We start from the raw sequence: 22,486 nt of genomic DNA on the forward strand, positions 1-22,486 counted from the left end.
ATCTATAGACCTACGTTTATATGTCTTTATCTATATATCTATCTATATGTATAAGCTGCTTTAAGGATTGCAAAACACTTTACAAATATTATCTCACTGTATTCTTATAACAACCCTAAGAAGTAGGCACTATTATTATTCCCATTTTATAGATGATAGAAAGGAGAGGTAGAAAGAGGTTAAGTGATTCGCCCAGGATCACAAAGTAAGTGTCTGAGGCTGGTTTTGAACTCAGGTGTTTCTTTTGAACTAGACAGAACCTAAGATCCCTCCCACCTTGGACAGTCTATGATCTGAGGATCTCCTCAGGCCTTGAGTACATTTGAAAAAGAGTAAGCTGACATTACTCTCCCAGGGGCCATGGCTGCAAATGCCAGAGTCTGGTGTGGGCAGCCACGCCCCAGGATGGAGGCTGGTAGCTGGAGTCTCAGGGTAGACTTGTGATTAAAAGAGAAACTGCCCATTACAGAGGATCCTCTGTATCTTACAGATGACACAGTGACCCCTTCCCAGGACACAGACCATTTGAAAATAGTCTCATTAAAACCTTCCCTGACAACTAAATTCACCTGAATTCTCTACAGTGATTCTGAATAATAGCTTCCACCAGACTTACTGTGTGTGAATTCCTTCCACTGATTAATTCACCACCTTACCACTCATACAGCCCTATGCTGGGCACTGGGGAGGCAAAGATTTTTTTTTTTTAAGAAAGACACAGTCCGTAACCTCACAGAGCTGACACTGTAAGCAGTCAGGGGCTAATGAGTGTCTTTCTTTATTAGAAGAGATGAAAAGTGTTACCTAGTGATGCTTTTTCATTCTAAGGTTTTTATCTTTATTCACCCAACATTTCTGGTCTGACCCCATCTGTTTAAAAATTTATTGATATCTTTTGTTTTCACATCACCAGCATTTCCCAATGTGAAATGTTAGCTAGAAAGGCTTTTCTTTTTTCATTCTCACAATTTGATCTTTCTTCACCCAATATTTCTGGCCTGACCACATCTTTGTAAAAAATTTGTTGATATCTTGTTTTTACATCACCAACACTTCCCAATGATTCCTAGGAAAGTCACTTAACCCTCTTTGGTCTCAGTGTCCTCCCTGCATAAAATGAGGAGGTTGGACCTAATGACTTCTGACATCCCATTCAGCTCTGGATCTGTGATCCTGAGCATTCTCCCTCCCTCTTCCAGAGAGAGAGTTATATAAACTTATGGGAGGGGCGAATGGTAGAGAGGGGAGAGAAATGGGAGGAGGGAGAAACAGTTCAGCAAAATTAACCAAGCTAAAGAAAATGACAGATATTTAGTGGTCCGCTTCTATGGTCCCCCACTTCTACAAATAAGTTAAGGGAGAGAGCTTTTCTTAGTTCTTTTGAGGGGGGGCGGGGGAGATGTTGAGCTTGGACCTGACCACATTCTAAAAATTACCCCTAAACTAAGACTTTCCAATTATCCCCTCTAGAAATATCTCAGCAATTATGCTGCTTTGAGTGAGCTGAGCCACACAAGGAACAAATCATGCTCCCCACCAGCCAGACACCAGTGTTATATGTATTGGTGCCCAGGCCAATAAGCTAATAATAATAACAGCTGACATTTACATGGTGCTTTCATGTTCTTTGTGCTACAGGAGCTGACAGGTTACCATGCTAAATATTACATCCGAGAATGCCCAGAGTGGCCACGGCTTCTTCTGACAGCTTCAAGTTAGAATATGTTACTTCAGCAGATCTGTGATCTTATCTGTGTGCATTTTCCCCCTTCCAGTGTACATCACAGCATCTCTAGGCATTTCCATACTCTGTGCCTCTAATGTGGACCTTTGTCCAAAATCCATAGAACATCTGGCCTAGGGGTTCTTAGCCTGGGAGTCCAGGAACTTTTATAAATAGTATTTTGATAACTATTTCAATATTATTGATTTGCTTTGTAATCCTATATTATTTTACGTATTTAAAAAGCATTATTCTGAGAGGGGATTTTGAGACTTCACCAGACTGCAGAGGAGGAGAGGGAAATCTATGAAACAAAAAAGTTTAAGAACCTCTGGCTTAGAGATTGCCTGGAGGTTAAGTGACTTGCCTAGGGTCACCCAAGCCAGATGTGTCAGAGTTGAGAACTCCTGATGGCCAATGCATTGAAGGCCATCCTCTGGTACTTTTCCTATTTCATGGATGCTAGATCAGCTCTCAGGCTGCCTATCTGTTTTTCTTCACTGTCACCATGTGACTGGTCCACCTTGCTTCTTGGCCATAAACATCCTTTTCTTTTATACCATCATTGTTAGTGTGCTACTTCCAGCTCAGTTCCGTCATGTAGTCTTTCCATTGCCCTCTGGAACACTTGTAATTTTGATTCTTCTAAGGTCCTGGTATTCCATACTTCCTATTTGTAGAGCATCCTTGGGAGAACTGGGCCTTTGGTGACATTTCTCCCCCATGATTTTGCAGCCCACTGCCCAGTATAAGAGTAGCATGATTCATTTCACTTTCTGTCCTTCTCACTCTTGTGGATAACCTCTACTGGCTTTTCACATCTTAGGCTTATAGAATGTTGGAGATGGGAGGCCCCCGGGGGTTTTCACCACCTTGGACACTCATGTGATCACAAAGAGACCTTATAGCCAGTAAGTTTGAGAAAGGTGAAGATTATGATGTTTTTTGAGGGCAGCAGCTGCCTTTATTTCCTCCCAGCTCCTAGGTAGCTCTGTGCCCTGCTCCTCACTAGCTCTGTGACCTGTGGGCAAACCATAGGCTTTGCTGGGCCATCCTTCTAGTCACTCAGATTTGCATCCTTAGTATTACCTTCACTTTTCTTCCCCATTTTGCATAAAAATGCAAAATAATATTGCTACCATCTTTATTATTTTACATTTGGAGAATCAGGCATAAAGTGTATGGATATTTCCATTACCCATGAAAATCACAATCCCTTCACCCTTTATTAGACAGTTTCCATAAGTTGCTCAGGCCAAAAAAAAAAAAGTCATTATTTGGTGTCCTTTCCTTTGGTGACAATCGTAGTAGCTAGACTGGTCATTGGGTTACTGGCGTACAGTATGTCCATTACCAGGTCCGTATTCAACACCATTACTACTTAGTAATATCTGCCAGAGCTTGATGGCTGCTGACATAAACCTAGAGTCACCTTCATGTCATGATAAACCCCTCATGCTAGAGTGGAATAATAATAATATCTATAAAAAGGTTTTTCCAAGCATTTTATTATCCTCTTGATCCACCTGTGAGATACTAGAATAGTATGATTTCTCTTTGATAGATGTGGAAATTAAGGCCCAAACGAGTTGACTTGGCTAAGGTCACACAGTGCTTGATTCAAGGCTAGAATCCCGGGTGTTCCTCCATGGGAAAGAGCCTTGTTCCAAAAGTCCCATCTCTGCCTGTTCCTCAACTTCACCTTTTAAAATCTGTAGTTTCGGGGCAGCTAGGTGGCACAGTGGATAGAGTGCTGGCCCTGAAGTCAGGAGGACCTGAGTTCAAATCCAGCCTCAGACCAAACACTTGACACCTACTAGCTGTGTGACCCTGGGTAAGTCACTTAACCCCAACTGCCTAAAAATCAAATAGATAGATAGATAGATAGATAGATAGATAGATAGATAGATAGATAGATAGATAGATGCCTGTAGTTTCCTTCTAAGCCCAGCCCAGACACTACCTTTTAGATGAAGCCTTTCGGACCCATGCTCCTCAGCAGCTAGTGCTTTCTTTTGGAAAATTACCTTGTTCATTTTGTGTATATTCATCTATGTGCATGTTGCCTCCATGATAGAATGTGAGTTCTTTGAGGGCACGGTCTGTTTAATTTTTGTCCTTGTATTTCCACTGTCTCTCATTGGGATTGACACATAGTAGGTGCTAAGGAAATGCTTACTTGCCCAATCTCGTGACTGGATGATTTCTGAGACTCTGCCAGCTCTCACAATCTGTGAACCTGGTCCAGGGCCCTTTCCACTACGCTACTTACTACCTGGGGAAGGGAGCATGGGATACAAACCCACAGGAAGTGAATGAAGTGCATTCTCTTGTGCTGTCTCCCATACCTAGAAGCCTTTCCCAGCCTTCTTTAATCTTAATGCTTTTCCTCTGAGACCCCCCCCCATTTATCCTATATATAGTTGTTTGCATATTGCTTCTCCCATTAGAATGTGAGCTGCTTGAGAGCAGGGACTGGAGTTTGGTTTGTTGTTGTTGTTGTTGTTTGCCTTTACTTGTATCCTGGGCACTCAGCACAGTGCCTGACATGTAGTGGGTGCTTAATGAATGCCAGTTGGCTGACTGACTCCAGAAAAGTCTGTTAACCTGTTGTTTGTATTTCTTTCCAGCTCTCCTCTCATCCTGGTGTGAAGAGTTGGGTCGGCTGCTTCTCCTCCGTCACCAGAAAAGCCGGCAGAGTGACCCTCCCGGGAAACTCCCCATGCAGCCCCCCCTCAACTCCATGAGCTCCATGAAACCCACGCTGTCACACAGGTGAGTCATTGTGGGGCAGCTGAGAGATTGGGGTGGGTTCTTGCTGACTTAGGTCTCAGAGGTTCTTGACAGTAGAAAAACAGGGACATTGGTCTCATACTCCTAGCAGCTATCTACGTATGGTCCAAAGATGTCCTTGCCGAGTGTTTCCCAAAGGGAAGGGCAAGGCCTGTTTCTCCCATCGGACTAGAAGCTTTCTGAGAAGGTGGTATACGTGTGCCCATCAGACCTAGAGCTCCCTAAGGTCAGGGATTGTGTCTCCCCAGTCGTATCTCATTAAAATGAGACTGGATTTTTTTTCTTCCTAAATGTAGGGCAGTTGACCTTGGAAGGCTCTGCCCTAGCCATAGGAACTCACCTTCTTTTCCAGTCTCTCCTTCAAATCTCTACAGGGAACTCCCAAAGCTAGGACCTTAGGTAGACTAGAGAAATTAAAGGGTAAAGAGAGGACTTGGACAGGTCATCAAGACTGTTCCTCTGCCTCTAGCTGGGTTTTGATTCACTTTGCTTTTGGGAGAGTGCTGTCTGCCTCTCTTGTAAGGGAATGCTTGTTAGAAAGCTAGCTGGCATCTTAGCTCAGCCTGAGGATGGAGCCATTGGGCAGCTACCTCGAAGGAAGCAGCCAAGCACATGCTTGACTGTTTTGCACCCTAGATGTCCAGACTCTGAGCTCTCCATTAGGGCTGGCTGCTTTTCCCAATTAATTATCCCAGAGGTTTCTGTTTAGAATCCACAGCGCTCATGCCTGAACTTTCAAATGGCCAACCCTTGAACTACCAGGCCCTTTATTTTCCTTAGTTTCTCCCCTTCTTTGGGTTGATGACAAAGATGAGCTTCCAGAGCGATGTAGTCCATTCTCAGTTATCTGTGCTAATGGATGGGAGCAGTAGCATGAGTAAGCTAAAGTAGCAGATCCTCTGAAAAGAATTCCCCATGAACTTTGGAGCCCATTATGGGAGGAGGAATTATGTGTTGGGACTCAGAAATCCAGGACTGCAAAGGAGCTTAGAGGATATCTAATACAGTCCCTTCAATGCACAGTTAGGAAAGGAAGGCGAAAGATCATCACATCAAACTTGTGTAAATCAAATCACAGACTTGTCAGATCTTCTAAGTTAGAAGGGAACATAGTGTTCCAGCCTCCTACCTAGTTTATGAAATCTTGGACAAATGGGCACACGGTCCCTGCTTGAGCATTCCCAGGGACAGAAAACATATAAGTCACAGGATAGACCCTTCCATATTGTATAGTTCTATTAAAAAAAAAAACCTCCTTTAAAAATAAATAAATATTTCCTTCCTGACCTCCCCTCCACCCCTAGCCTAAAAGCAGCTGGGTGCCCAATTGGATAAAGTGCTGGGCCTAGAGTCAGGAAGACCTGAGTTCAAATATAGTCTCAGGCATATACTAGCTCTGTGACCCTGGGCAAGTCACTTAAACTCTGTTTGCCTCAATTTCCTCACCTGTAAAATGGGGATCATAATAGCCCCTACCTCCCAGGGTTTTGGTAAAGATCAAAATGAGATAATATTTGTAAAATACTTAGCACAGTGCCTGGCATACAGTAGGTACTATATAAATATTTGTTTTCCTTCCCCACTAAAGGGCTTATAAATATCAGCCACAGTGCTTAATATTAGCATTATAAAGCTCCTTCCAACTCTAAAGGTATGACCCTAGGATCACCCTCCAGGTGCCAGGGACAGAGACTGGATCTGTAACTTCACTAATAGAGGAAACTCCCAGCTGAAGAAATTCCCCCTGCTCATGGGAGTTGGCACTTTATCTGCAACTTACAGTTTTAGAGAGTTTCCTAGGGCACCATGTGGGTAAGAGACTTCCCAAGTCATGCAGCCAGCACATGACAGAGGTGGCCCTCAAACCCAGGTCTTTCAGGCTCCCAGACCGGCTCTCTGTCTGCTACCCCAACACCCAACAGGGCCAGATCTTTGGGTATTTGAGACGGCCATGCCATCTTCTCTAACTTAGTCTTCTCTTCTGAAGACTCCACCTCCTCAGTCCTTTAAACCATCCTTGGTAAGACATCATTTTCAGGCTCCATTGTCATTGTCCTTCTTAAAATGAGATGCCCATATTTGAACATGGGGCAGCTAGTGACACAGGGCATAGAGTTACATCTTCCTGAGTTCAAATCTGGCCTCAGACGCTTACTAGCTTATGACCCTAGACAAGTCACTTAACCCTGTTTGCCTCAGTTTCCTCATCTGTAAAATGAGCTGGAAAAGGAAATGGCAAACCACTCCAAGAAAACCCCAAATGAGGTCAAGAAAGTTGGACATGACTGCAAGATGATTTAACAGTATTTGAACGCAGTACTTCAGATATGGTCTGACCAGAGCACAGTAGAGAAGTAGAAGCTTGTGCTTCCTGTGGCCAGGACACTATCCTTTTGTTATTGAAACTTAAATTGTTTTTATTTTTGGCATAGCCTCATCACACTCCTATGTGACTCAGGGAACCCATGGCCAACTAAAACCTCCATTTTTGTCCATATGAACTCCAAATTCAAATGAAACTCTAACCAGTGTCCCCCCCTTATCCTGTACTTCAGCAGTGACTTTCTTTTTTAACTAAATGTGGGATTTGACATTTATTCCTTTTAAATTTCATATTCATATTGGCCTAAAATAATAACCTATGGAGATCATCTGAATTTTTATTCCACCAACCAACGTATTTGTTTTCTTTCATTTGTGATTTTGATAGACATATTTTCTGTGTCTGCCTTCAAGGTAACAGATAAATACAGTAAGTAGAACAGAACCTTGTGGCACTCCAAAACAGACCTCCCTCCAGTTTGTCATCCATCTGTGAATCAAATTCTATCTTCCAGTTCACATTCTCTGTCTGAATTTCTGAGATTACAAGGATCACAGACTTAGAGTTGGAAGGGACCTTTGAGGTCATCTACTCCACCCTCCTTCATTTTACATAGAATGCAACTGAGGCCTACAGAGTAGTTAAGTGACTTGCACAAGATCATACAGTCAGTAAGTAGCAGAAGACAGCATTTGAACCCACGCCCTCTGCCTCCGCCTGCATATCTCTTCCCACTGTATCATTCTACTGACCTCCCAAAGGACATGGTCGAGTATCTTGCTAAATGTTATGCTACTACCATCACTACCTGCTATGTTGAACCCATAACAAATAAGAGAATAAAAATTAAGGTACATAAGTTTTATATAGGTTTATATAGGTTTGAGGCTTCCCTCATGACCCTATGAGATAGGGAAGGAAAGTATTATTGTGCCTGTTTTACAGAGAGGAAATTAGGGTTTATGAAAGTTAAGTAGCTTACCCACATGGGCAGTCAGCTAATGAATAGCAGAGCCCACAAGAGAATCTAGGTATTTTAACCTGTTTTTCTGCTGTGAGGCACTTCTTCCCATGGGGAAAAAGGTGATCCTTTTGTAAAGTAAGCAATTACCACCAATTTATTTGTTTTGAACATTTAGAATTTTAAGTGAGAATATTCTTAAACCAAGTACCATTTTATGAATATGGTTCTAGGCAACAGACTTCCTTCTGCTTATGTTTTATTCAAATGAATGTTAAAATTAAACTATGTTAATTCTACTCATCCCTAACAACAAGCATTTACTGTTGCCTCTGTACCCATAGAGGATAATTTAAAAATAGTCACTACCCTCAAGGGTCTTACAATCTAGCTGGAAAGTCAGGACTTAGACATAAAAATAAACAAAATATACAAAACATGATGAGGTAGTATATGAGGAGTATAGATTATCAATGTATTGGTGGAACTGGAATGGAGAAGGAGGAAAGACAATGAAAGCTGAAGCTTTTGGGGAAAGACATCACAGTAGAGTTGGGATTTTAGCTAAGCCTTGGAAGTTGTATCAAATTTAGATGATCCAAAAAAGGGGAGAATGGGGACAGAGGATTTCTAGATGAAGGGATGAGCTCTGGCTGACTTCCTACAGTGTATTGGGCCAGTTGGAAATCAGATGAAGATTAAAACCCTGTCTTGCATTACTAGGCACCTCATAAATATCTGGTGATTTAATTTGAAATATTTAAATGTCCCAGAGGGGACAATTCACTCAAAATTGGGAGTAAACTGTATTGTAAAGTATCCGGTAGGCACGAACTGCCAATCATTTATTTCCCCCAGAAGCATCCTGAGTTAGGTTCAATCCCATTTTATGGATAAGGAAAATTGACTTCTTAGTCCTTCTCTTCCCACTCCTTCCCCCCACCTCTACCTTTTTTTTTTAAACACAGAAGTTTTAATTCCTCTTATATAGTAGAAAGATTTGGATTTGGAGAGAGGGGAGGGAATAAGTATTTATTAAATGCCTACTGTGTGCCGGGCACATGCTAAGTGCTTTAAAAATGTCTTATTTGAATGTAAAATCTTGGCTCACTTACTTTGTACCTGCAGTGTGATTTTGGGAAATGATCTTACCTTTTGTGGTCTCTGATTCCTCACATGTAAAATGAAAGGGTTGAAATCACCCAAGAAACATGTATTAAGCTGTAGGCAAGGCATTGTTGAACAGGGTGGTCTCTAAGGGGTCCTCTCACCCTTAATCTATGATGATAGGATTTTTTTTCCCCCTGGCAATTGGGGTTAAGTAACTTGCCTAGATCACACAGCTGGTAAGTGGCTGAGGTCAGATTTGAACCTGGGTCCTCCTGACTCCAGGGCTGGTGCTCTATCCTCTGCACCACCTAGCTGCCCCTCTGTAGTCCTCTTTCTGTTGGTTCCTAGAGCATGAGCATCTCCCTTCCTCCTTTAAGCTGTTGGAGTTGGCTTGGTGATTGTGTCCAGGAGGTCAGTGGCCTTAGGTCTCGAAGTTTGACCTAAACAAGTGAGATCTCTCCAGTTTTACTGTGTGCTCGACCCTCTGGTGGGGCAGCTGGATGGCACAGTGGATAGAGCACCATACCTGAAGCCAGAAAGACTTATCTTCCTGAGTTCAAATCTGGCTACTCGACTCTGGGCAAGCCACTTAACCCTGTTTGCCTCAGTCTTCAGTAAGATGAGCTGGAGAAGGAAATGACAAACCACTCCAGTAGCTTTACCAAGAAACCCAAATGGGGTCACGGAGATTTGGACACAACTAAACAACACAACCCTTTGCTAGGCCTTTAGGCAGGCCCTCGGACAAGAGAAGTGAGAGATTCTTCTTGACTTAAGGAGGTTAGGGCCCAAGACGCAGGGATTTTACCACTCCCAAGAGTCGCACGGGTTCTTTCTCCACTGCCTCCACGGCCTTCCCTTCTTCCCCAGGCCCCCGGGACCTGTTAACCTCCACGCTCATCACTTATGCTTCTGCTCTGGGTCACTGTCCTTAAACTCGTCTGTGGGATCTAGACACGATGATCGTTCACAGCGTTAGAGCCAGAAGGAACCTTAGAGATCATCCTGGTTTCACATATGAAGTTACTGAACCCAGGAGGCAGGCTGCTCAGCACCTCTTTCTTCTGTTCAGTCCATCAGCCATCTACTGTGTACTCAGCCCCAGAGGATTTTACAACTGGAAGAGCTCTTAATAAATGTTTGTTGACTGGCTGGCTGACTGAAATAAACTAGTCAAATCCTTTGATTTTACAGTTGAAGAAACGGATCACATAGGTAGTAAGTGACAGAGCCAGGATGCAAACCTAGGTCCTTTTAACTCCAGAATGAGGGATCTCGTCAGTATATCAGGGGTTCTGAACCTTCAGAGTGCTGATCACTTTTGGACCTGCAAGGAAGGAAACAGGCATTTTTTTTTAAAGCACCTACTCTGCACCAGGTGCTTTGCTGTTACAAATATTATCTCATTTGATTCTAACCGAAACCCCAGAAAGTAGGTGCTGTTATCATCCCCATTTACAGGTGAGATAACAAAGGTTAAGTGACTTGCTCAAAGTCATACAGTTCATAAGTTTCTGAGGCCAGATTTGATCTCAGGTCTTACTGACTCCAGCCCCAGCATTCTGTGCACTCACTATATTGTGCCTCCAGCCCTTGTCTAGTGAAGCCCTTACACGCCTTCTCAAAATAATGGCTTTAAATGCATAAAATATGTGGAATTTCAAAGGAAACCATTTCTGTTTAAAGCAAGATGTAATTTTTTTCCCATCCACATTCACAGACCCCTGAAATTGGTCTGTAGACTCCAGGTCAACTCCCCAACACAATTACATGGTAGATCTCATGGCTGGGTGAGGGGCTGGAGAGCCAGGAATACAGAAAGGGAAGACCCAGGCCCTTCCCTCAAAAACTTTATGATCTAGGAGAGGCAAGACATTTTACATTCTCCTACCCTTTGCCTTTGTTCTCTCTGCCTGGATTTTTCCCACCAATCTCTCCCTGTTAAAATGAAGTCATTTCTGATTTTCTCAGCCAGAAGTAATCATACCCCACCCCCACCCCCAAAAAACCCAATCCTCTTACATAAGTTTGTCTGCACTATTCATCTAGGAAAGGCTGTGTCCTGTGGTGGAAAGACTTGGAATGGGGGGGGGGCATCTAGGTGGCACAGTAGATAGAGCACCGGCCCTGAATTCAGGAGGACCTGGGTTCAGATCCGGCCTCAGACACATAACACTTAACTAGCTGTATGAGCTCGCGCAAGTCACTTAACCCCATTGCCTAGCCAAAAAAAAAAAAAGACTTGGAATCAAGAAAGATCTGAGTTCAAATCCTAACTGTGATACTTATCAGCTGACTCAGCCTCAGTTTCTTTATCTTTAAAATCGGGATGTTGATAACTAGGATACCTAACTATCTCACTGGGTTGTTTCAGAAAGCAAATGAAATTATATATATACACTTGCACACACATATATGTGTATGTATGTATATGTATATGTGTGTGTATACTTTATGTATCTTTATTTATAGACATTATATATTTTTATATCTATATATAAAGCGTGTGTGTGTGTGTGTGTGTATCTTTGTAAACCTTAAGGTGTCTACTACTGTATATACTGCCTAGTACAGCAATAAAGGTCACATATACACTCACAAGGAAACCATAAGCCCCTTACGGATTATTGACACTGATCTGCATACCCCACAGCATAGTTGCTAACACAGGGTGAGGTATATGGAAGCATTAGATAAATATTTGTCGTATGAATTGTGTGTTGATTGCAAAACAGCTAGAGAAAAATATAAGATTCAATAGTGTAAGGACTAAATTCTTAGAGTATGCAGCAGTAGGAGCTGCCACTGCATGCCTTTAAAAATTCCCAAGAAGGAAATAATCCCTGTGGGCTGAGTGAGCACTTAATAAATCTTAAGGTTTTGAGCCTCGAAATCTAGGCAAAACTTGCATGACTTCATGTGCATAATAGGTATCGGATCTCTTGCCTTCACAGTGGGTGGGGGAGGGGCTGGAGGCAGAGAGAGAATTTGAAACTGAAAATAAAAATTGTTTAAAAAGAAATATAAATCTGGCCTCAGACACCAAAACACTTACCTAGCTGTGTGACCCTGGGCAAGTCACTTAACCCCATTGCCTAGCCAAAAATAAAAAGAAAGAAAAGAACATGGGCAAAATGGAGGCTTTTATATTTGCCTCATTTCATGAGTCTACTTTGTGTTAATCACTCAATGAGCATTCAGAGTAACAGAGCCAGTCCACTCATAGTTATCCGTGCTAATTGATGGGAACAGCCTCGTGGGTCATCTGAAAGAGCAAATCATCCAAAAATAACCCTAAAAATAAGCAAGAGGGAGAGGGAGGACATCGTATGCTGGAAACTTGACATCTCAGAAATAGCAAGGGAAAAAAAAGACCAGGGAGGGGGCAGTGAGAATCAACAGAGTGAAAACAGAATGATGAGGCCCCACCAAGAATGGAATGGAGTAGAGGGAAATGCTAGTTGAGTGACTGACTGGATGAATTGGGATGGAAATAGTGGAGAAACTTCCTTGACAGACTAGGAAAGATTGGACTTTGTCCATTAGGCAGTTGGGGGTGGGGGGAAAGTGACTGAAGGTTCTTTCCAAGGAAAGATGTGGGGAAAGTGTTGTTTAAAAAAGAATCGTATGGGGGACAGCCAGGAGTCCACTTGCCAGTCTGATTCTGGCAACCATCACAGCCCTGTGAAGTTCCCCACTTAGATTATGAAGCCTGAAAATGGAGTGGGAGGAAGAAAATGGCCTACATATGTCTGTCAAACCAGATACCGCAAAAGTGCCAGATGTAACATGGGAAGAAGAATATCATTAGAAAGGAAAGCTATCACAGGAGACGGGACCCAAGACAGGAACCGGCACTGAGCCAGCAGCGGGTCAGAATTTGTTCATTGCCGACTATGAGCCAGGCACTGAGGATGAAAGGAAAGGCCAGAATGACCCCTGCCTTCAAGGAACTCACAGTCTCCACGGCCTTAAATGCCCACGTGCAGACGCTCAACCTGTAAGTCAAAGATCATAAATACAAGGAGGCAAATCACCTTGAATTTATCACTGAGTCTTAGTAGTATGGAATTTTACCGGACTACAGGTAATAAAAGGGCATGTATACTAAATTCAAAAAGACCAGAATAAAGGGGCTCTGAAATAGTGTTGCATATTAAGAAACTGCAGGTATCCCTTCCACATCGAGGGGGTTAAGGGCACGGCGCCTCCTTGATCTAGAAAATGCATGTAAAAATTTTTGGCCCTCCCTTCATGCCAGAGAAGAAGTCTGAATTATTACAGTATTAAAAGATAAAATATGTTGATATCATACAAACTATATATATATATTGTGCATTTCTGAGTTTCTAAACTTTTTCTGTGTCATCTTCTGGCCTTTCCATGTCATCTGATTCTGCAAAACTCCCAAAAAATTCCCATTTAATTTCTTATGCCAGCCAAAGGTATATCAAAATCAAGGTGGGGTAAGTCACGATGTGGAAGCGATAACTGCATATCCATGTGTGAAATCCAGGAACCAAAGAGGGTGGAGAGTATTGTGATCATCACTAGAAGCAGCAGCACAAGCAACATACATAATTGGTGGAGGATACTACAGATTTAACTGGACAGAAAGAGAAAACAGACATGGAGCATGGGAGGAAAGACATGATGTGGCAGTGCTGGGAACTTCAGCTATTCAGGTGTCTGTTGAAGCGCTCTTTCTGCCAAAACCAAAGCAGCTGATAAATTTTTGACTTGTCTCTGGCCTAGGAAGACTTATATGAACTGATACAGAGTGAAGTGAGCAGAACCCAGAGGGCAATTTACATAGTGGCAACAACGTTATAAAGAAAAACAACTTAAGAAAGACTTAAGAACCCCTATCAAAGCAATGCCCAACCATGATCCCAGAACACTAATGATGAAACATCAAAGAGAAAAAGAGAGAGGTGGTGAACTCAAGGTGCAGAGTGAGACATACATTTTTGCACACAGCCTGTAAAGTACTTTTTTTTGCTTGACTGTGCATTTTTGGTACCAAAAAACTCTTGGCCTATCTCAATGATAATTTAATTTACCAAAAGATGGAGAAGATGATGAGGGAAACAACATGCTACTCTAGACCTGATTCTGATTGAAAAAGAGTATCTGGTTGTTGAAGTAGAAATGATGGGAATTTTAAGGAAGAAGTGAGTTTTCATCTTACAGTTCATGATAGAGGAGAGAAAAGCTGAATGTAGTTTGACATACACCCTAGATTTTGGAAGAGCCAATTCCAGAAGGTTAGGAGAAGAAATAAGGAGGAGTCTGTGGCCTTAAATTTTAGAAGTAAAGTCAACCCAACAGGCATGGGTCGTTCTCAGAAATTAAATTCCAAAGAGAGAAAATGGGGAACGGTTTTTATGAGGGGGGAAAAACAGGGCACTGACTAAAGAAACCAAGGTGGATACACAGGCAGTTCATCAAGTACCTTAAGAATGTTTTAATATTTATGTGTATATGCACATGTGTATCATATGTTTGTGTGTGTATGTGTGTGTGAGAGACAGAGAGAGAGAAACAGAGACAGAGAGAAACAGAGACAGAGAGACAGGGAGAGAGACAGACAAAGATAGAGAAAGAGAGGAAGAGAGACAGAGAAACAGAGACAGGGAGAGGGACAGACAGAGACAGACAAAGACAGAGATACAGAAAGAGAGAGAGAGAGACAGAAAGATAGAGAGAGACAGGGAGAGAGGGGGGGGGAGAGAGAGAGAGAGAGAGAGAGAGAGAGAGAGAGAGAGAGAGAGAGAAAGACAGATACAGAAAGAGAGACAGACAGACAGACAGAGAGAAACAGAGACAGACAGACAGGGAGAGAGACAGACAAAAACAGAGATACAGAAAGACATAGAGAGACAGAAAGAGAGAGAGAGATACAAACAAGGTAGTAGAAGATAAATTCAAAAGACTGGCCAAGTCCTATATCAATAGTGTCAAGAATGCTATAACCACAAAATGAACCCAGACTGGTGATAAATGCTAAGGATACCAAAGAAACTTTTTTGGCTATGTTGAAGGCAAGAGGAAGATGAGAGAAAGGATAGGATGACTGCTAAGGGTGAATCCAATTGGGATAACAGATAGTTTTGGAGGAGCAAAACTAACCCTTAGTCTTCTCTTTCTCCCTAGGAGAATGGTCTCCAGGTTGGGAGGATAGGACAAGAATGGGTAATAGGGAGATGAAACTCAAGCTAAGTAAGGAGATGATCAAAGAGGAGCTAGCTTTGCCTCATTGTTGTTAGACCCAATAAAATATACTCCCTGATACTAGAAGGAAGGGGAAAAAAACTGGCAGATTGATTTCTGAGCCGGTATTAGTGATGTCTGAAAAATTATAGAGAATGGAGAGAGTTGTTACCATATCAGAGATGGGCAAATATCCCAGTTTAAAAAAAAAAAATGAAGATGGTAGATTCTTCAAACCGTATGTCGATATACTTGACTTTAATTTCTAGTTAAAAACAACCAACCATGAATAGCATTATTAAAGGGATGGTTTATGAATAACCAGAAAAGGAAATAGGCATTATAAGACAACATGGCTTCATCAAGAAAAGGTCATGCCACACTAAACTCATTCTTTTTTTTTTTTTTGACAGTTACTAGACTGGCTTAAACTCAGCTTAATTAGATTTCAACCAAGTATTTGACAAAGTCAGTCATGTTATCTTTGTAGAAAAGATGGAGAGATGTGGGTTTGATGATAACTCTAGTTAGGTAGATTCAGAACTAGTTAAATAACCAAGCCCAAAGAGCAGTAGTCACTAATGAATCAGTGTCAGCTTGGAATGACACCTCCAGCAGAGGGCTGCTGTGCTGTGTGCTTGACCCTATGTCATTTACCATTTTCCTTATCAGATCTACAGATGATACAAAGCAAGTAAGTACAGCTAATTTGTTGGATGACAGAGTCATCCAAAACGATTTTGACAGGCTAGAATAATGAGCCAAATCTAACTTGGGCTTAAAAAAAACCAACTTCACAAGTACAAAGTGGAGAATGTTGCTATACAAACATTTAAATGGGGAGGGGGGAAAAAAGTCTGAGATTTTTATTGAACAGAAAATGCAATAGGAATCAGTGGTGTGAGAAAGTTAGCCAAAAAGACACAACCTTAGACTGCTTCAGAAAAGTGTAGTGTCCACAATAAGCGAAGTGATGGTGCTACCGTGCTCTGCTCTGGTCAGACCAAATTTAGTGTTGTGTTCAGTTTGGAGCACTGGAGAGGATTCAAAGAGGACCTCCAGGATGGTGGAAAGGCCTCAAGATCATGGCATAAGAAGACATTGAAGAAACCTGTAAGAGAGACGTAGGAGGGACACGTAGCCATCTTCATGTATTCCAAAGGCTTTTATGTAGAACAGACACATAGGCTCAATATGAGGAAAAACTTCCTAACAGAGCTGCTCAAAACAAAACCAGGCATTCTCTCTTATTGAAAGACACTTTTTGTGAATGCTGTTGACAATGCATGTGGACTGGGGATGGCTCTAGAAGAGCTGGCTGGAACCTTAAAGGTCATCTAAGCCATTGCTGTCGCTTTATAGATGAGTCTGTAGGTTCGTAAGATTTACACTGGGGAGAAAACATTAAATATCAGCTGGTTCTCAAAGTGTGGTCTGGAGATCCGTGGGGGTCCCCAAGGTCAAAACTGTTTTCAAAATAATACTAAGATGTTTTGATTTCAAAATATCAATAGCTATAACTCACCAAAAAAAAAAAGCTCTTGGAGAGGGAGTAGTCCTCAGTAACTTTAAAGACTGTATTGGGGTTGTTGTTGGTGCTGATGCAGGCCCACTCCCTCATATTATAGAGAGGTTAAGTTACTTGCCGACAAGTTAAATAGCAGAGCTAAAGTTTGAGTCTAAGGCTTGACTTCAAATCATTGCTATCTCCATTACAGCTCAGTATTCTTCCTCAGGTTCCTGGTTACCAATACTCTGTGGCCCCTTCTAGCCCTGTCATTCTTTGAGATAATCTTATTCAAGGTACAGAAGTTATCCTGTGTTCAGATGAGACACTCAAGTCCCTGAGACTCCCCCAAGGTAACCTAGTAAGGGCTGTGGAGGCCAGAATGTTGGTCACTTAGCTCCGGCTGTGGTTGGTGGTCCTTTCCTTATGGCATGTTGATAGGTGAATTATGGGATTCATGGTTTCTCTTTATAACTATTAAATTTTCCTGTATGATAAAATCATGCATCCTCCATCATCAAAGAAGTAGTTCTTGGGCTTTGCTCATGTAATTCTAAGATCTTCTGGTGACTATTTGGGAAGGGGGTGGGGGTGAATTGTAATTTCATTGATATAAGGAACTTCCCACTGAGGGAACTCTCTCCACCAATGCAGATCAGCAACAGTTCTTCAGCTTATAGTATTAAGAGAGTTTTAAAGTCACTAAGAGAGGTTGAGTGACTTCTCCTGGGTACCCCAACCCCAGCCAATACGTAGTAGAGACAGCACTTGAACTCAGGACTTTCTGTCTCTGAGGTGAGCGCTCATTCTCTCTCTCTGTCTCTCCCTCTCTCTGTGTGTGTCTTTCCCTCTCTCCCTCCCCATTTCTTTCTCTCCCTTTCTCATTTCCCTTCCTTTTTTTTTCTACCACTATACATTGTCTCTCCATCAACAATAAGCAAATAAGAAAAAAAAGATATTCCTTATCCCCCCTCCTCCCCCTACAATTTTCTAGCTGAAGCTTTTTGCTTTGCTTTGCTTAAATAAGCTCCCAGGTTTCCTTGCTATCTGGAAGATTCAGTTTTGTCCCCTTTGTGCTGGGCTAAAAGGACTCCACTTGAGAGTAAAAGAAGTCAGAATTGGAGAGTAAGGAAGCGCTTTCGGTTTAGAGGCCTTTTGATAAATCAGGGGAATCTCATGCCTGCTCTACTAGTGACATGCTGGGTGACTGAGCAAGTGACTTAAGTTGTCTGTGCCGAGCTGGTGGAATGAGAATGATGATGCATAACCTGTCCCTGCTTCTCAAAGATGTCAAAAGAATTAAGGAGACATTTTGGGAAAGTCCAACCTTCTGGGCAAGTTCTTTTCTTTCTTTCTTTCTTTCTGTTTTTTTAAACAGTGGCACTTCTGCTAATTCAGAAGGTTGAATTTCAGTTCAGAGGAGCAAGCCTAGGTAGTAGAGGAGTTTTAAAAAACAGAAAGATGATGGCATTTAAGCATATGCCTGTACATGTCAGGTCAGATGCCAGCAGCACACTGCTAAGTAACATCCTGACCTATTCAGCGCTTTGCCCATAGTAGGTGTTAATTAAATAGTATTGGCTTGAATAGAATCCTGTAATAGTTAAGACTGGGTTACAATTCATTCATTCATAGGTGAAGCCTGGTTGTAATAGGTCGGAATGCTGGTCTTGGTTTGAAGATATGGTTCTGACCCTAATTGGCTCTGTGCCCCTGGACAAGTCCCTTAACTCTCCTAGTCTCAATTTACTGATCTGTAAAAATGGACGGGTGTTGGGGAGGGGGCCAACAACCTATCCTCTCTGTCTGACAGGCTTATTGTAGGAACAGAAAGAGATAAAGTACCAAAGTACTCTGCAAACGTAAGAGATTATATTCATTATCCACCCACATTGTTCATATGCAAATAAGGGCTGCTAACTTAATTTTAAAACATTTGAGCTCAGAAATAGGTTACATAAATCTTGTTTACCCTATTAATTTAATTAGTAAATCCTTTTTTCATGGATGGTAAATTTCAGCTTGGAATTATCCCACATTCTGAATCAATAGCGTCTACATTAAGGAGGTATTACAGTCTTATCAAATACCTGTCTGGTGAAAGAAAAGGACCCATGGAAAAGACACCAACAACCCCCAAAATCCCCACCCCCAAACCTTTCCCTTTCTTGGGGCTTTAATGAGCCCTCATTTTCATAGGCTTGGTCAGTAATTGAGTTCTGCCACTTTTGTAACCAGTGATACCAGTGGTCAAAGGCATTTCCTCCACTCTGTAGGAAATAAAGTATCAACTCCAAGAGGGAGATTCTGAGGATAAATCAATCCCTGCTTCCTCAATTTTAGTGTTTCTGAAATGCTTAGATTCGTCTCCTTGGGTTTTTTTTCTTTCCTATTAAAACAAAGACACACAAACAAAAACTCTAATATGCTGTTAGATGCTCAAGTTTCTAAGTTTCACCGCAGGGAGAAAAGGAAATAGTCCCCAGTAATTGTGGTGATGGAGAGGCTCTCTAATGGCTCACCGAAATTAAAGAGGGTTGGAGCTTCAACTCCAATCACTGGGCTCAGTGTTTCATTAGTGGTAACAACAAAAGCTCTGCTCAATAGACAGTGTGTTAAGAACCTGTACAGATGTATCAGGGAAATTAATTAGGGCCTGACAATGCCTTTAATGGGAATTGGTTATTTCTCCAAATAAAGAGGCTATTAGAAGAGGAAAGAATAATATCAGGCCAGCCAGGGGGCTCACCCTTTTTACCCCACCCCCTTTCTCTAGTAGATCCAAATAATTGTCTAAGGAAGAAACTCCTACCTTATTAAGAGTTGATACAATAATAATACCAACTTGCATTTGACTAGAACTTTATGCAGAATGCTTCTTTTGTTGTTTGGTCACCTCCGACTCTTCAGACCCCTTGGGGGTTTTCTTGGCAAAGAAACTGGAGTGGTTTTGGCGTTCCTTTCTCCAGCTTATTTTACAAATGAGGAAACTGAGGTAAACAGGGTTAAGTGACTTGCTCAGGGTCCTACAGCTAGGACGTGTCTGAGGCCAGATTTGAACTCAGGAAGATGAGTTTTCTTGACTCCAGGCCTGTAACTATATGCACTGTTCCACCTAGCTGCCCTTAAATGCTTCTGTATTATTATTATTGTTATTATTATAATCATTATTATTATTAACTCAGCCTTCACCGTGGGGTTAAGCATTGTGCTGGGTCCTAGGGAGACTGTGATCTTCATAAGCATCTTTTGAAGTAGGTAAAGAGAAATTATATTATCTAGATATGATAGGGTGGGGGAGGAGGATTAGATTTGTAATTTCATCCATGTGGGAACCTCCCCCTACTCATCTGCAACTCATAGTCCTGAGAGACTGGCCTGGAGCATTGGGAGGTTAAGTGACTGAGTTTATAGGGTATAAAGGGCAGACTGCCCCCAGGAATCTATCTGACTCTAAAGCTAGTCTCTATTCACTACAGACACTCCACAACTGCCTTTCCTCTTGATATGTTAGGACATATGTTGGGATGGTGTTATTGTGCATATATATATAGAAGGTGATTGGGCCGTCCATACAGAGCTGTGATGTGATTGCGTGGCTGGTATAAACTGCGGTTTTATGGTTAAGATATGATATGGTATTACGTGGCTAGACTGCTGTGGAATTATGATTAGTTGGTGCTATTTATCTAGAATCGTTCTTTGAATGAGCTATGACTAGGCAATGATGTTTGGCTAGAATATGATGTGGCAGTAACAGATGCAAATGCATTTCTCAGAGCCCTCATCCATATAGCAGGGCTCTGTTAGCCTAGCACTGGACTGCTTGCTAGTGCCTGAGACCACCATTACTTTTAAGATGCCTTCATGCAAGGTCTGGTTTGTTGAGCAAATTCAAGCATGGGGGCGCTCCTCAGAATCTCAGCCCTCCTATTTCTTAACTTAAAGGCACTCTCCCAACCCTCATTCTCCCCCTTCCTCCAATTCCCTCTCCCCATTCACTTCCTTTTCCCCCTTCCCCCATCCTCTTTTCTTCCCTTCCCCATGCTTCTAGCTCTGCCACATTTCCCTTCCCTTTCTCTCCTCTCCTTTTCCCTTATCCCCTCCCTCCTTATACCTTCTCCCCTCTTCTTTCCTTCCATCTCTCCATTCTTACGGGGGAAGGTCTAATTCAAAGTTTAGAAAAGCAATGTCTCTTCCTTCCCTAGCCAGGTCCTTCCCCAGCCCTTCTTCCCACACGCCCTCCCTGCCCTCTGCAGTCGCTGATTTTTAGTATCTTGTCCGCTTTGCTGTCTGCCCTCCTGCCTCTGAGATCTCTCTACTTTGGCTGGAAAGACCAGAGAAAATTGAGAGTGGCTGCCTCTAATTAAAGGTGGGGGTGGGGTCAAACTAGGGCTTCAATGTGTGCCCCCCCCCGGCTCAGAAACCAGAGCCCCCCGATTTCCAAAGCCCACCCTCGGAAATGCATCTCGTTGCTGATTTTTTGAAATCGCGCACACCACACATCCCCGCCGTGCTCCAGTAAGCGCGCGCGCTCGCGTGTGTGTGTGTGTGTGTGTGTGTGTGTGTGTGTGTGTGTGTGTGTGTGTGTGTGCGCGCGCCAGCTCGCGTGACTTTAGGAAGAGGCAGAATTGTCCCCCCACCCTTCGGAGTGTCAATTAGCTCCATCTATCTCGGAAATGCGAGCGCCTCCAAGCTTTCCAGGCGCCGCCGCCTCCCTCCCGCTCCACCTCCAGCCCGTGAGTCAGTCTCGCCCGCTGACGGCCGCCCGCGTGGCGCAGGGGCCTGGGCCAGAGCCCCCTCCTCTCTCCCCGCCCCCGGGGGGCGGCTGCTGCTCGTCGCTCGCTCGGCAGCCCCCTCCCCGATCTCCCACCCCAGTCGAGCCAGGGCACTGCCGGCCCCGCCGGGAACAAAGGCGGAGGGAGGGGAAGGAGGCTCCGGGCTCGCTGGGAACAATGAGCTGCGGGCTCCCCGGGGACCGCGGCGGAGGCGGCGGCGGCGGCGGCGGCTGCGAGCCGGGGCGTGCGGATCGGGATCGCCGGGGCCGAGGAAGGCGCCGCCGCTAGGATGCGCGCCCGCCCGGGGCGGGTGGATCGGGGGGCCGGCGGCTGGGGGCTGCGGGAGCCCCCGGTGCAGAGCCGACGGGAACCCCGGGGGGCGGCAGGAGCAGCGAGACCCACGTGCGACTGGCTCCCCACCTCCGATTGATCCCTGGCGGGCAATAAAGATTAACCCCCAGCCGGAGCCGCGGGACTGCGAAGCATCCTTTCTAGAAACACAAACAAACCTCAAGCCTCCGCCAGTCGGTTCTCTCTGGGAAGAGAACAGGTGGCATGTGAGGCACAGATAGACACCGAGGTGGCGGCTTCGGTGACCCAGCCAAGCAGGGACTGTCACCATCACCGCGTGGCCGGGCCCTGCTCGGGGACTGGAGCGAGCCAGCCGAGAATTCCTGGGCTGCCAGCAGGAAGTGCCACCACCTCTACCTCCACGGTCGGGTGGGGCTGACACTCAGCTGCTGTGTCTTCAGCCCCTGGGAAGTCACCTTGTGCCCCTCTGCCTGCACGGGGACACGTTTCTCTACTGAGAGGGAGATAAATTACACAGATATAGATCTGTACCTGTGCGTACATTCCTGCTGCTTGTGTATGTATGCATGCCTCCTTTATGTATGTGTGTGCATGCACGTGTAGAGAGGGGTGTGCCCTGTGGTTATCCCAGGGTTCTGTCTCTTAACTTTGTCGTTGGCTGTGGGATTCTCACCCAAAATGCAGGTGCTTTATTCAATAACCATGATTATAGCTGAATCTGATTTGGTTGTGTGGGGAGGGAGGAGGGATGGGGCTGAAAAAGGGA

At 43.6% G+C, this 22,486-nt stretch overlaps 1 protein-coding gene across 13 annotated transcripts in view; it reads left to right on the forward strand.

The window, feature by feature from the left end:
- ZMIZ1 (zinc finger MIZ-type containing 1) overlaps nt 1-22,486 on the forward strand; it is a 449,347-nt gene that overhangs the window by 376,827 nt on the left and 50,034 nt on the right. For 12 of the 13 annotated variants that reach the window (XM_078150873.1, XM_078150871.1, XM_021005985.2 and 9 more), the window contains one exon: nt 4,354-4,498. In XM_078150873.1, the coding sequence (XP_078006999.1) occupies nt 4,354-4,498 (145 nt within the window). Of the gene's footprint in view, nt 1-4,353; nt 4,499-22,188; nt 22,277-22,486 lie in introns of those variants that run through there. The other variant, XM_021005997.2, reaches the window with a different exon arrangement.

Source organism: Phascolarctos cinereus, unplaced genomic scaffold (genome assembly GCF_003287225.1).
Source record: "Phascolarctos cinereus isolate Bilbo 61053 unplaced genomic scaffold, phaCin_HiC Scaffold_3;HRSCAF=262, whole genome shotgun sequence".
Taxonomy (NCBI): Eukaryota; Metazoa; Chordata; class Mammalia; order Diprotodontia; family Phascolarctidae; genus Phascolarctos; species Phascolarctos cinereus.